The 15751-nt window shown below is 39.0% G+C and overlaps 2 protein-coding genes across 2 annotated transcripts in view; both read right to left on the minus strand.

The window, feature by feature from the left end:
• The window catches only part of LOC129752640 (uncharacterized), a 642051-nt gene extending 626640 nt beyond the window's left edge, over positions 1-15411 (minus strand). Inside the window, exon 1 of the mRNA XM_055748413.1 lies at positions 15396-15411. The gene's annotated coding sequence lies outside the window, so the exon portion shown is untranslated. The remainder of the gene's footprint in view (positions 1-15395) is intronic.
• LOC129752641 (uncharacterized) lies at positions 968-1597 on the minus strand. Its single transcript, XM_055748414.1, has one exon. It carries the CDS (start codon positions 1595-1597, stop codon positions 968-970), a length of 630 nt encoding a protein of 209 aa, XP_055604389.1.
• Positions 15412-15751: the final 340 nt, after the last annotated feature.

A 15751-nucleotide genomic window follows, 5' to 3' on the forward strand; every position in this document is an offset into this window, starting at 1 on the left:
AATGCTCAATCCAATGATATTGCAATGATTTAGAACCGGTCTCGTTGTTTAAAAAAATATCTCCATTTCGATTCCCTCGATATTATAGAATTCCCGTGGTTAAAATCAGGGGAATCGAAATAAAAACATTTTAAAAAGTTTTAAATACTGAGACTGGGTTGAAATTGATCTTCTAACGCAGGGGTGAGTAACCATTTGAACCAACGGGCCAATTCGAATTTAAAATCCTTTCGATGGGCCGCACTCAAAATGTCCCGTACTAACAATTTGTAAAGCTTCATGGATAGTAGAGTGCCCCAAATGACCCAACTCTTGAAAAAGTTATGTGCTGCAGGCTAAAATTATTCCTAGGCCTAGTGCAAGATCTCATGCCAAATTTGAGCCAGATCGGATCACGGGAAAGGGTCGCTCAACGAACCTGAAGTTTGTATGGAATTTTGAGACACCCTTGAAAAAGTTTGCCCATTTTGGAAGCCTAATAACTTTTTTTATCTTAACTCTAATCGATTTGCAGTTTTCGGATGAAATATTTATCATAGATTGGGCTTTAAGAAAACCCGTTTTCAAAATAAATCGACCGACGGAAACCAAAGTTATTGAGAAAAACTAGTAGTAGGCCTAGGATCAATTTTAGCCTGCAGCGCATAACATTTTACATTACAGTAAAATTTTCTTCTCTTCGATGGAACAGTTGGATAGGATCTGTCTAAGACTGTTCCCAATACCGGACTCGTTCCTAGCTTGTTGGTAGCAAGGGCAGTTTAGAAGTACATGTTTTATGCTGAGTTGGACCTGGCAAGCAACACACATAGGAGGGTCATCCCTGGCCATCAGGTATCCGTGGGTCAACCTGGTGTGACCTATACGAAGCCGTGTCAGTATTCGCCTTTCTCGAAAAGATGCTCGGTCGATCCATGCTTCAGTAGTATTTTTTACTTCTCTCAATTTATTCTCAATTTATAATGTTTCAGGTCTGGGACCATGCTAATGTGATGTGTCGTTTTACCCATTTCAAAGCGTCAGGGGAGGGAATCGTTTGGTTTTGGGGATCGAGTTGACTACCAGCTGCCGCAAGGTGGTCCGCTCGTTCATTGCCGGCAATTTTTGAGTGTCCAGGAATCCAGCACAGCGTTATACCCTTTTGGATGGCGACTTCTGACAGAGTAACTATCCATGGATGTTTGATGTTTCCCACAGAAACCGCTTTCAAGACACTGGCTGAATCCGAGAAGATCACGGATCGCGTAGTTGGGCAATAATTTTGGGCAGCTGACAGTAGAGCGAATGCTTCAGAGCTAAAGACCGAGCAGATCGATGGCAGAGGAAGTGAGACATTTATGTTCTCGCTCGTAATACCACAGCCTACTCTCCCATCGAGCGTTTTCGATCCATCGGTGTACAACTTTGGGACGTCTTTGTATTTCCTTTCGGTAAGATGGTAGAAATGGGGCAGTACATAGGACGGATTAGTGCCAGCCTTTATTTTGGAAAGCAGAGACAGGTCTACTTTGGGAGTGGACGCATTCCATTTTTGCAACCTTGGGTCGTATCGAGGACAGATGGCAGGTATTGAGGCGTGGATTCTGTTTAAAAACATTTGTGCACGATGAACCATAGGTACTTCCTGATTCCGATTCAACGATAACCATCTGATAGCCTTGATAGAAAGAGCTTTTGTAAGAATGTATTCAAACCGTAACTGCCCACTTTCCGCCATCAGTGATGGAATAGGGCTACTCTTGAAACAACCGCTTATGTAACGGATTGCCTGGTTGTATAAAGGTTCCAGTTTTTCTGGTGTTTTTTCGGGCCCTCGGCTAAAAAATCCGACTCCATGGAGAATTGTAGGTAGCAACCATCCGTGGACAAAAAGATGTAATGATGACCGAGATCCCGCCCAGTTCGAGCAGCAGAGTTTTTTGAGGATATTCAGCTTTCTTTTAGCGGTGTTTCGGACGTAGTTGATGTGTTTTGTGAAACGAAGTTGGTCGTCGATCCAGACCCCAAGAATTCGGGCTGACCGAACTATGGGAATGTTCTTGTTCTGCATTTTCAACGGAGGGATCTTATGCAATCTTTTTCTATTAGGACCTAGATGCATCAGTTTGGATTTTTCCGGTGCAAAGGTGAATCCAACTGTAGGAGCCCAAGTGGAAATCTTGTCGACGGCTAGTTGAAGCTTTTTTCGAGCAATGCGGGAGTAGGGAGAAGATGATATTAAGATGAGGCCAATATTTCGGTATCTTCAGGCACAATCCTAAAAGCGGATTGTAAGCCGATCAGGAAAAGCGTTGGAGCGATCACCGAACCTTGAGGTACTCCGTCATGTATGACTCGGAGTGATGAGTATTTACCGTCTATGAATACTCTCGCTGTCCTGTTTGTTAAGAAACTTTGTATATAGTTTCCCATTCTACCCACAATCCCCCATTCTCTGATCGAAGAGAGAATTTTGTAGCGGCTTACTCGATCGAAAGCTTTCGATAGATCTAGGGATAAACACTCTACATGGCGGTTATTTGACAGGGCATTTTCCAGTATGTTTTCTAATGTTGTTAAGTGATCGTCGGTAGCCAGACCAGGACGAAAACCAAATTGTCGATGGTCAAAGCGATTTTCCTTCTCGAGGATAGAAACTAATCTTCGTTTAACCATACGCTCAAGGATTTTGCCCATGCAGTCGAGGAGTGTAATGGGACGATAGCTGTTCAGATGGTGTAAGTCCTGGTGTGGTTTGGGAATGGGTATTACAAGTCCTTGTTTCCATTGGTTGGGAATATCTCCAGTATGCCAGATCTCATTAAGGATGTTGAGGAAAATAGCTCTCCCTATGGGTGGAAGATTTCTAAGCAAAGGATACCCGATTTCATCCATTCCAGCAGAGTTTTCCTTTCCTTTTTCAAGGGCCTTATCCAGTTCTTTTTTGCTGAAATCAGTGTTATAGTCAAGGTGTAGGTTGGTGGAGAAGTCTATTGTAGTATGTTGAGAGTTGTGATCCGAGGAGGAGATGGAAGAGAAAAAATGGCAAAAGGAGTCCGCAAGTATTGCAGGATTATTGGTATATTGTTGGTTGAGGAGAAGATGGAATTGACTGGTCCTATTTACACCATTTAGACGTTTGATATTTTCCCATAGTTTGGAAGAGGGGGTGGATGGGTTAATTTCTTCCAAAAACTGTATCCAGCAATCCTGTTTGGCTTTTTGACAACGGAACGGGCTGCCGAACGTGCTGCCTTAAACTCCAGAAGGGCAGTTTCTTTGCGTGGATCGTCGTTGTCCAGACGTTTGAGAAATCTCTTTTTTTTTCGACGAAGTTTGATCGCTTTTCGGACTTCCGAGTTCCACCAGGGGACCGAAGGTCTACCGGGGACTCCGGTGGTTCTAGGAATATGCTTTCGGGCTGTGTCAGTGATTAGTTTGGAAAAATGTTCAGTGTTGTGCGGGGTTTCTCTTTGCAGACTTTGTTCGAGGTCTATTTGGTATCCAACCCAATCGGCGCCATCATATTTCCACCGAGGTCTGATGATGGAACCGGGAGTCGAGTGTTCCAGGAATATCGAAATAGGGAAATGATCACTGCCAAAGCAGTCATCCAGGACTTTCCAATTGAATTTAGAGCCCATATTCCAGGAAACAATGCTAAGATCTATAGCAGATGTGTTACCGGTTACGGGGCAGACTCGTGTGGGGAGAGAGTTGTTGAGGATGGTCAAATTTTTATTCATTACTAGGTCTTCAAGTAACGATTCTTTTCTGTCGGTGTGAGAACAACCCCATTCTGTAGAGTGCGCATTGAAGTCACCCAGAAGGAGGACAGGTGCAGGTACTTGACTCAATATATCTTCTAATTGGTTTCTGAATTCTTGATATGACACTTTGGGGGAGATATAGAGTGAAACGATTGAAATCTCGATAGGAGAGTTAAGGCGGATGGCAACTACGTTCAGTGATGAATTGATGGGTAGGTGTGCAAAAGGGTACCCAATTTTGATTGCAATTCCAGCGCCTTGTAGGCCCGGTTGGTGATGAAGATTTAGATGATATCCTTTTATGTAGGTTGATGGAATGGCGTGTGATGGCGCTTAAGTTTCTTACAAAGCTATTATAATTGGGGAGTACTGGGTGGTAATTATTTGAAGCTCTGATAAGCGTGCCCTTAGGCCATAGAGATTCCATTGAATTGCAAAGCATATTTTGTTCTTTTGGGTAGAAAAATTAACCGGTCTATTATTGTTGGGACTGTTGTTGTTAATCGATGAACTTATATTGTATGTATTGTTGAAGTTGAAAGCCATGATTAGGTGGAATTAATTGGAACGGACTTACCGGTCTGTTGTTGAATGGGGGATTGGGTGATGCAAGGTTTGGATGGGCCTGGTTTGAAGTCGGATTCGCGGCACTGTTTCTTCGGAGTTGAATTTCTTTTGGCTGGTTGGTCATCTTTGGACCTATGGTTACGTCGGCTGCGTTTGGTTGTTTTGGAGTCTTGGCTGCTGCAGGTGATGGTAGTGGTTTCTGAGTTGTCAGTTTCTGTTTCTGTTGTGGATTCCTGTTCTGGTACGGCTAAAAGTTGTTGCAGTTGCGTTGTGAGTTTAAGAATTCGTTGTTCAAGTTGTAGAATTCTTAGGTCTTTTGCGTTTTCTTCTTCTGCTGGACTTTTGAGACGTTGCTGGATAGTACTAGTAGTTTGGCCAACATTTTGGCGTTTCCGGAATTCTTTGACCGCTGCCCCTTGTGGTATTCCCAAATCTACACGGATCTTGACTATTTCCTGTTCCTCTTTCTGAACTGGACAGGACCGGCTCATAGTAGGGTGGGGCCCATCACAGTTCAGACAGTGTGGTTCTTTGGAGCAATCTTTGTGGGAAGAAGATTCCCCACAGTTCAAGCATTCCACAGCTTGTTGGCATCTCAGCTTCGAATGACCAATCTTTCCGCAGTTCAGGCAGATAAGTGGTCTCGGGTACTACGGTCGGGTAGGAGTGCGAATGTACCCGAAGTAGATGAACCCTGGTGCTACAGTTCCTTTTATGGTCAGGACCATGGAATTTGTGGGAATGGATTTACCGTCGATCTTCTTAATGAAACGATACACTTTAGTGACGCCCTGGTCGGCCAGGTTTTCCGGGATTTCCTCGTCTGAAAGTCCGACGGCCTCACGACAGGAAACCACACGTTGGCATGTGTTGAGGGTTGGGTAGGGTGCGATGACAATTTTCGTTCCGTCGATCAGTTCCGTTAATCCTTGCAAGTTATTGGCCTGTTCAATGCTTCTGATTTTCAGCAGATAAGCTTCTCCGTTGTTAATGGGGTTTGCTCCGTAAATCCGCCCGACAACTCGGTCGATGGATTTAGAAACAACAAAAGGGTTGCTGGGTAGTTTGTTGTTTTCTTGAGCACTTAGGATCAGGAACTGAACTTCGCCGTGCAATCCTTTGGGATCCATCCAGGTGGGAAGAGAGCGTCCATAATTTTGTTTGGTTGTGGGGGTTTTGTGGCCCCAAGGTGGATTGGGATCCACCATCCTTGAACTTGGTATCCACAAAATTCGGTTGTATTCCTTTTCTATCGGCACAGAAGAAATCGGTACTACAAATAAGGTGTGATTTAGATGTCCGTGATAGTGACACTAGACAAGATACAATCGAGCGAGTAGGAGCGAAACTTAAAAAACGTCCGGACGCGATGACCGACGCCGAGAGAATGATAACATTTTACAGGTTTTGAATTTCCCATACAAATTTGGGGCAGTCTAATGGATTGTTATAGAGAAGTATCAAAATAAAACGTAGTTCAAAAGGAATAAAAACTAAAAAAAAATTGTAAAAAAAAACAAAGTCGTGTATTATTTATTTGGAACTAGCTGACCCGGTGGGCTTTGCTTGTATAAATAAATGAAATTTCTAAAAATTGTTTAATTTTTTTGGTTTTTTTTTGTAAAGATCACATTGAATTTATTTCACCATTAATCAGAAACAACCATTTTAAAATGGGAACTGATGATGTTTCGAATTGCAATACAATGATGATTCCATCTTAGGGGCCGTTCACATACCACGTGGACAACTAAGAGGGACGGGGGGTATATGGAAATGTCCACGCTTGTCCACGGAGAGGGGGGTAGGGGTTTGGGTCATGTCCACGTGGACATACTTACTTCCAAAATATTTTCTAAAGGTGAATAAATATTGAAATGTTCAAATCAAAATCTTAAAATTTCCACTTTTCAGTTTGAGTGTAAATAATTAGTAGCCACTTAAAAGCAAGTGATAAATATGATAATAAGGAAATTTAATTTTTTTTAAATTAATTTATATCAGCAAATGCCTATTTGTTTTATTCAAACTCAGCCATTTCAATAACAAAAAGGTAAAGTGTTTTCTAACTGTCAAATCAGTAAAAAAAAACACAAAGTCAAATCTGTCCACGTGGACATCCGTGGGTAGGGGTTTTCCAAATGTCCACGCTTGTCCACGGATGGGGAGGAGGGGGCCAAAAATCTCATTTTTCTGTCCACGTGGTATCTGAATGGCCCCTTATTCAGCGAATCAAGATCTTAAATATGTTTTTCAAGATTTGAAATTTTTACTGTTCTTTTGTATGTTTCGTGTTTTTTTTATTATGTCAAAATATATGTTTTGTTGGTTAGGATTCTACACCCTCTCCCTCTTCCAAAGCTAGGAGGGTTAAGCATCTGAATAACATCACATGCCACATTTGGCTCCCTTTGTTCGATTAGTTTTAGAGTTATGCCAAACAAAATATTTAAAAAAAAACTTGTCTCCTTTCCTTCTTAAAAAGGGAGAGTCTCAAATTATTCGTACGCATACAACCTCTCTTGTAGAAGATGGTCCCCTGGAATCTGTAATTGATAAGTTCTCTACTAATGCTAAAAAAATTTGTATGGCAGGGCACCCCTTTCTCCTTCCCATCCTTCACTACTTGAAGGAGGTAGCATTTCTGATATAAGGTTGTCAGATTGCTGGTTTTATCCGGGTTTGGCCGGAAATTTAATACAAAATTTGAAAAAAAAACTACAAAACTACAAATAATCATGAAAGGTTTTTTGAAAGTGATTTTAAAACTGCAGATGAGTTATGATTTAAAAAAAAAATCTCTTGATTAGTGATGGGTAATTTCTGGGTTTTGATAAAATTTTCCTGGATATTGCCCGGATTTTTAGTTGACAATTTTGAAATCAAAATCCCGGATTCTGCAGATTTTTAAGATAAAATAGCCCGGATTTGTCCATCCTGGTTACGTACCTAAAAACCCTTTCATGAAATTTGGTTTCATTAGTTGATAATTTCTGAAGCGATACAACAAACCATTATATGAGACCCCCTTCTTCTCTCTCCTCTCCTTCCTGCAAGGCTGAAGGGTTTATAACAATCTTAGAAACATATCTCGTACCAATATACTTCCCATGCCAAATTTGATTCCATTTGCTGAATGAATTCTCAAGTTATGCCAACAAAACTGTATTGTGCCCCCCCCCCCCCCTCCCCCTTTTCTTATGCACTCCTTGGAAGAAAAGTGGTCTAAAGTTATGCAAAATGTAAAGGAGCCACTTCCTGTTTCCTATCTCCCCACTGGAACGGGAGAGGGACACCAAAGATTCAAGAATACATTTATCGTACTCTAATACCATCCCATCCCAAACTTCGTTTCATTTGATCGATTTGTTCTTCAGTTAAATAAAAAAATGTATGGAAGCACTCCCCTCGGCTCTCTCAATTCCCCATTGGAATAAATAATTCTAAAAACATTTCTCGTACACAAATACCCTTCCACGCCAAATTTGGTTCCATTTGCTCGATTAATTCTCCAGTTATGCAAAATATTGTTAAGGATCCGATTTCCTTTTTCATATCTCCCCACTGCACTGCATTTTTTTAATTAATTCAGAAAATTGAGTGTAAAACAGCTATAACTCCATTTTCCAATCCGTGGGGTGGCTCAAACAGGCTTCGTTGGATTCCTTGGGAAAAATCACACAAGATACGTCCTATTTGGTTCAAATTTTTGAAGATGCTTTTTTTAGTTAATAGAAATAGGTAGAGAAATTGAGGGTTAAAAACAGCCTTCATTCGATTTCTCGGAGAAAATCACACAAGATAAATTTTATTCAATTTACTTGATTAGCTGTGAACCTATGAATCTGTGATCTTGATTTCTATAATCCTAAAACTGTAAGCAGTAATCTGAGTGTATCGCCTTTGGAAGGGTTTTCAATTCTACCACCATATTCTAAAGCTTATATATTACTTAGATAATATGGATTGCTTATGAAATGAATTTGCGGCTTTATCGGTGAGGGTTAAAGAGTTGAAATGAAAGACGGATAGAAGAACAGAAGAAAATTCTAAGGTGGTGAAAAGAGCGAAGAGCATTTGAAATAGAAGCTTGACCACATGCTAAATTCCTTGTCCCGCATCAATCAACTGTATTGAAGAAGTAGTACCCAATAGAGAAGGCACTACATTTTTTGATACAGTTAATTATGGATGGTTCGACCGCCATGTGAGTGTCCACATGTGCCGAACGGACAAAAAATTTAGCATGTGGTTGCTCTGTTAAGTCTTCTATTGTGCGATATCGTTCCATCGATGGCTAGGTAGATTTCTTATTTTCGTTTTATGCGGATGTTCCAACTGGATTGAGTTGTCGCATACGGTCAACGGTCAGAAATCTTGGCCTAACTATTTTCGATTATCGGAACGATGTTTTATTGTAATTGATTTTTATATCCGAATTATTTTTATTATTTTAAGAGGAGAAATCACCGTGAATTTGTTTTATGAAATGAATTTGCGGCTTTATGTGCCGAACGGACAAAAAATTTTTTTTTAGCATGTGGTTGCTCTGTTAAGTCTTCTATTGTGCGATATCGTTCCATCGATGGCTAGGTAGATTTCTTATTTTCGTTTTGTGCGGCACATGTGCACATGTGCACACTCACATGGCGGTCGAACCATCCATAATTAACTGTATCGAAAAATGTAGTGCCTTCTCTATTGGGTACTACTTCTTCAATACAGTTAATTGATGCGGGACAAAGAATTTAGCATGTGGTCGGTCAAGCTTCTATTTCAAATGCTCTTCGCTCTTTTCACCACCTTAGAATTTTCTTCTGTTCTTCTATCCGTCTTTCATTTCAACTCTTTAACCCTCACCGATAAAGCCGCAAATTCATTTCATAAAACAAATTCACGGTGATTTCTCCTCTTAAAATAATGGATTGCTTATTTTAAAGTAAAAATAAATAATTCATCAATGTTTGACATGATTTTTCTCTTAAATTTCTGAAAATAGTCGTCCCAAACTTCATCAGTCAAATCATATTCTGCTTTTAATTTTAAGCCGTGTTTGTTCTCCCGGTCCACTTTCATGTTTTTTTTTCAAATTTTAAAGCGAAGGTTGAATAAAAGGAAAAAAATTCATCTGAATAATAAAAAAAACTCCAGTATTATGTTTCGCCTATAAACATTGCACTTTTGCCCTTTAAAATAACACAAGAAATGCCAAAAAAAGTTAACCTGAAGGGGCAAATTATTGACATGTTGATTTTTTTGGTTCAGTATGACTTAGTGAAGTGTTTTATAACAATCTATCGAAGGAAAAATCGAAAAAATGACCGATTTGGCCGCACAAGGACGCTTCGAGAGCCGCATGCGGCTCGCGGACCTTGCGTTGCTTAACTCTGTTCCAACTTTTCCTTATTGATTCCACAATGTTACAAAACCTAGTAAAATCGGATTTTTGATAAAATGATATTTTTCATTTTCACCTGAGGGTGATCCAAAAAAAGGGAAATGCCTTGGAATCAAATTTTGGGGGCAGATTTTTTCCTTGGCCTGCTGAAAAAATCGACATCACCTCAAACAAGTAGTCATCAACTTATGCAACAAATTTCAGCTCATTTGTTCAACACTTTGTGGTCACTTAATGACGTTAAAATTTGAAAGAAAATGTGACATAATTTGTTCTATGTAGCTCAACTGCAAAATCCATATTTTTTCTTTAATTTTCATACGCATACATTAGGCTAGCAATGACCATATACAATTATTAGATTGGCCCAAAAGACTGAGACTGAGATATTTTAAAATTTTTTTATCGATAAACCGCTCGACTTTTCATGCATTTTTAACACATTGCGTACCGAATACAAGATATCTCGTTTTTTCGCCAGTATGCTACACTAAGCACTAAGCAGTATAACTCAAAAGATATGATTCTAATAGAGAAAATTTTTACATTTAATAGAATAGAGAAAATTTATTCTACGAAATTTAAAACAACACTTTCAGTAACTGAAAGGTATTAAATGTGTACAATTCCCCCCCCCCCTCCCCTTTCCGTGATTTATGAGGGTCAAGAAACAGAAACTTTGAGCGCTTTGAGGCACCACTAAATCAACTCCGATTGGGCTGAAATTTGGCAGCGGTCGCTTTTGGAGTCATCTACGAAATGTATATGGTCGGTTTGCTAAACTCGACATAACCCATTTGGCTGCCACTCTAACATACACTGACTGTTCTAATAGTTTAGTTTTCTTATTCTAGACGTATTAACGCACATTTCCAGAAAAAGATCGGTGGTCACAAATCTTTGCGAGTTCACCACTCGCGTATTAGATTAGATGGTCAAGGGATTCCAAGTGGACTGCATCTACACCGACATGTCGAAGGCCTTTGATGTAGCAGGAATCAACGAAATTTTGGATGCATCAGCGCGAATCGGTATTGGAGGTAACATCCTACCTTGGATCGAGTCTTATTTGGTGAATAGACAACAGTACGTGTCTGTAAATTCTGTGTGCTCGGCACCATTTGAAACGTCTTCCGGAGTGCCTCAAGGCAGTCACTTGGGACCTTTGCTTTTCATTCTTCTTATGAATAATTTGCCGGACTCCCTTTCGGATGCTTTCGTTTTGATTTACGCAGATGATGTGTTTTGCCAGTAAAAAGAATAGAAGATTGTAGAAAACTTCAGAATGATTTGATTGTGTTCTCTGAGTATATAATCAGAACCAAGCTGAAAGTAAACAATTCAAAATGCGCAGCAATATCTTTTACACGAAGCAGTACATCAATCCAGTTTACGTATTCCCTAAGTGGCGAAAGTATTGCAAGAGTAACCTGTATTAAGGATTTAGGCATCAAATTGGATTCTGGATTGAGTTTCAGGGATCACATCAGCAGTGTAGTAGCAGATGGGCTCGCTTTGTTCGGAGTCGTGAGACGTTTCGCTGGAGAATTGAAGGACCCATACACCATCAAAAGCTTATACGTTAGCTTAGTGCGATCGAGGTTCGATTTTGCGAGTACAGTTTGGAGGCCCATGTACCAAACACACATAAACCGAATGGAAGCTGTTCAGAAGCGTTTCGTCAAATTTGCAGTGAGGAATCTTGCCTGGGGAGAGAGTTTACCGGAATATGAACATTTATGTTACCTGCTAGATTTGGACCTATTAGAAAGTCGGCACCGCATAAATGATTTAACCTTTTTTCTTAAGGTAGATAGAGGCATGGTGGACTCAACGTTTTTATGTTCCCGCTTGACAGCGAACACAAGCACTTTGACATTAAGGCGACGCAGGCGTTATGCGCTTGACCATTGCAGGACGAATTACAGCCGCAACGAACCAGCTTTCCGTTTTATTAGGGAGGTGAATAATATTAACAGTGTAATAGATCTCAATTTAAGCATCCCGACAATCAAGAAGCTCTATATGTTATATTTAAGAAATCAACTCTATGTAAGATAATTTTAAGTAGTTCGGATGACGGGCTCGGCCCATATATCCTTAATAAATAAACAATTTCCTTCGAAGATCGTAAGGTTATACGAGTTACGAAAAAAAGTTATTAAGGATGGAAGAAAGGTAGGAAGGTCCATCTCAAGAGTGTCATTTCCATACAAAGTCTAAAGACGCTGTGCGACTTTTTAATGTTAACCAAATAAGCTAAAATTTGGCATGGGGTCATCAGGTGTGATTGAAAAAAAATATCACTTCTTGTTTGGAGCTAGTTTTTTGCATTAAGATATTTAGAGAAAATTCACTGGTGTTGGGAGAAAGTGGTAGAAATTTTGTCATAGTAATATATCTATCACATACGGCTAAAATAGAAACAGTGCTGTAAAAAAAATACAACGCCCAAAGATCTTGAAAACATTTTTGCATGGTGAAATTTTCAAAATGTCAAAAATTCTACCACTTTTTCCCAACACCAGTGAACTTGCTTTTAGGGAAAGGCCACATGTATGTTATAACATAACATCAAACGGTTGCTAGACCAAATTGAAATTAATAAGATAAACGCAAACACATATGGATCTCAATAAAACTTGATGTTTCCTCGAAGAGATTCTATTAAGTTAATACTAGGCGTTCATCTTTCGAGGGTATGATGGCTAGCATCTTACTAAGAATAAAACCAGCAACCTATAGAAAGATTCCGATCTCATGACCGTTGGCTTAGGAGATTTGATCGCCATCACCTAAGCCAAGGGCGGCGGAATATAATTTGTATTTGTATGAAATAACCTTATAGATTATCCATCAGAGAAGATTGATATTCGAAGATGTTTGAACTTTTCAAGTCCAGAAATCTGAAGAATTTCGTTTTAAACAAAAACACATTCCTGAATTTTCGCAGGATTTAAAAAAAAAAATTTCGAGTGAATCTCAATTAGAAGTTTTTTGTAAAAAAAAATGTTTCTTGACTTTCAGCTGGTGATTATTTAGCGACCAACGCTTTAAATTAGAGTACGCTAACTTTTACAGGAATACGCTTTTAAGTTAGCGATGCTGAACACTGTAATGCACAATAGCTAATCCAGAGGAAACATAATAAAAAGTATTGCTTTCACTGTCGTGTATATGTAGGTACCTTTTTATTCCAAACCATAGCAAACAGCTGAAGCTTGCGAAGTAAGAAATCACATGTCGAAAATTCCCTTTGAGTGAGAAGGAAAGTTTAGATTAGTTTTATTTTGAGCCTCTAAGTTATTCCGCCAATGTAGACATAAGTACATCTCCTCGTCCAATTCGATTAACATAAACGAAAGGATAAACTCGTTAGCGCCACGCAAGGGCAGCGAATGGTCATTTCATTTGCTGACAGTCCCAAGAAGCGCGATTTTTCCAGACAGTAATAAATACATACCAGCTCCAATCCCATTTGTTGAAAACACATTTTCACTCGATTATCAATTATAATTGGGAGATTAATCGTCGTAAGTTTTTCCTTCGGTTTCCATGACTGCTTTCGGTTCGATTTTACTGACTTTAATCGACTAATTACTGTCCCTGTTGATTGCCTTGAGGTTTACTTTATTATTTCAGACGTTGCAATGTGTTTTACTATTCAAAAATTAATGTCAATTTAACTGTAAAAATTTAAATCATTATTCACATATAATCTCGTCATCACCTTTTTTAACTGATTTTAAAATCAGTTTCAGGTTCATAAACCAGAAATGAAGATACACTCAGAAATGGTCTCAAACTATCATAAAAGGTCTCAAGGGGTCTCAAACTATCATAAAAAATGTCTCGTACCCAAATACCTTCCAATGCCAAGCGATTAATTCTCGAGTTCTGCAGATAATTACATGGAAGGTTAATACCTAAGTCATCATTTAAAGCTTTTAATTTGTACATTAACAGGAATGTATAGAGAAAAACTTCGAAGCTCAGTTTCAGAGATATTAATTCGTAGTTTCAATCTTTGTTTTGACATTTTTTTTTTTGCTAGAATTTCAACATCCAAATGCAATCTTTAATTCAATTATTCAAAATTGTCAAAATTATTTTCTCATGATTCATTGGTTTTTTTTTCTTAAATTTGTTTAAATTCTAATTTGAGAGTCGTATATTTTATCTGCATTATTCAATTTAAATGGTAACTTTTTTTTCTAAGTCTGGTCTTTGTTTCCCAATATTGATTACTGATATCAGTGTATCCGAATTTCATAAACCCCTTCTATTGGCCCTCCTACCCTTCGCGGAGGCCTCACGAAAAAAGAAAAGAACTCTAAAATTTTCGCAGGAATCTTAGATAAAGAATGTAAAACTTAACACATGGTGGTCCAAATTTGCGACGGCCCTACATACAACAGAAACATAACTCAATTTTTTCGTAATCATGAAACTCTATTCTACAAAATTAAACACAGCACTTCCAGTAACTCAAAGATAAAAAAAAATGACGAATTTTGATTTATTGGATTCTGAGATATAAAATATCGAATCTTCAGATATCAATGATTTTCGGCTTCGGCTTCGCGGTCCTTAATATGGTAATCTAATGTGCCCCTGAAGGTATGCAGCACATTTAAACTCTTCTCGTAATTTATTATATCTCAAATTTGGAATTGAATTTTTAATATTCTATTTGCCGAACCTTTTTATCTACATATGTCTCGTATTTTTTCGCACAAAATAGTTTAGGCTTTCAACACAACACTTATGCATTAAATTGATTGAGCTCTTTTTGTTGATTAACACGCTAGCTCCCAATCAAAAGATACCCTCAGGCCATCTCCATCTGTACAAACCTACAAAAAACGGATACGCATTGTATATTTTCACTTGTTGGCCCAGTCAAGCCCACCCAGCTGGAGCAAGCCTTCAACATTTCCCTTTTTGTTAGAGTTTGGGTTGTTTTGTGTATCGTGGAGCGATTCTTATGAAAATGTAAAAACAGCAATTCCTCACAATGGAAATTGATTCAAAATTGTTATTATTGGCTTGAAATTCGACTATTGATGGAAATCAATTTTCCGAATTCAACGAACGTTTTGAAATTCAATGTCCCGAGCCACGATAGAAAAGTAATTGGCTCGTAATTGAAGCGATCTCCCTACCGATGCATGCCTAATGCTTAATTACCGCCAACACTTAACAGAGAGTTGAGGTAGTTATAGCTCAATAGTCGATTGATGAGAAAACAAAACGATGCGCTAATCTGCACAAATAAAGCATTCCACAGCAATTGTCCGCCGCACATGATCAGCATAAGTGTAGCGGTACGATAAATAAGTGTAAGTGTAAAAGTAAGTGTGCCGGCTGGACTGTTTGGCGATTTTCCTTTCCGTTTTTCCTCAGCTGGGCACCATTATTGGCGCGATTTTTAAGTGCCATTGAGATGCCCGCAATTGGTGAAGATCTGTAATTTGGCTCGAAAACTGGACCAACGAACCGATAACAGAGTCTTTCATTCGAGCTGGGGCAGTCCAACGAAAGGGAAATAGAAATTTTATCAACGGCTACGGTTGCGGAACTCGCAGAGGAGATGTTGGCAAATTTTCTACATAAATACATACACATTTCCACCACAAAGGTGCTTTGTACGATAATTGGCTACCGGACTCGAGACTTACCCTGCAGTCCAGTTGCTGAATCCATACCGATGATAGTGATCCAATCCAATAGTATGATTCACTGATGGTGTTCTTCAGGATTCGATACAGGTTGTGAAGGTTATGTAAAAATATAAGCACGTTATCCACCACTCGCGACATTTTGTCTTTTAATCCTTAACCTTTTCCGGTGGATAAAATTTTATCGACCGAGTGTGTACTTTTTCAAATTCAAATCGATACAGGAAACAACCGACAAAGACATTTCGCTACTAACCGAACCCGGTGACAGTCAATTGAGCACTGAAAGGCGTTTTTGCAACGGAAAAATGGTCAAAACAAACAACCTAAATCCTATTACTAAACATTCTGTATGG

The sequence above is a fragment of the Uranotaenia lowii genome, chromosome 3 (assembly GCF_029784155.1).
Source record: "Uranotaenia lowii strain MFRU-FL chromosome 3, ASM2978415v1, whole genome shotgun sequence".
Classification (NCBI taxonomy): domain Eukaryota; kingdom Metazoa; phylum Arthropoda; class Insecta; order Diptera; family Culicidae; genus Uranotaenia; species Uranotaenia lowii.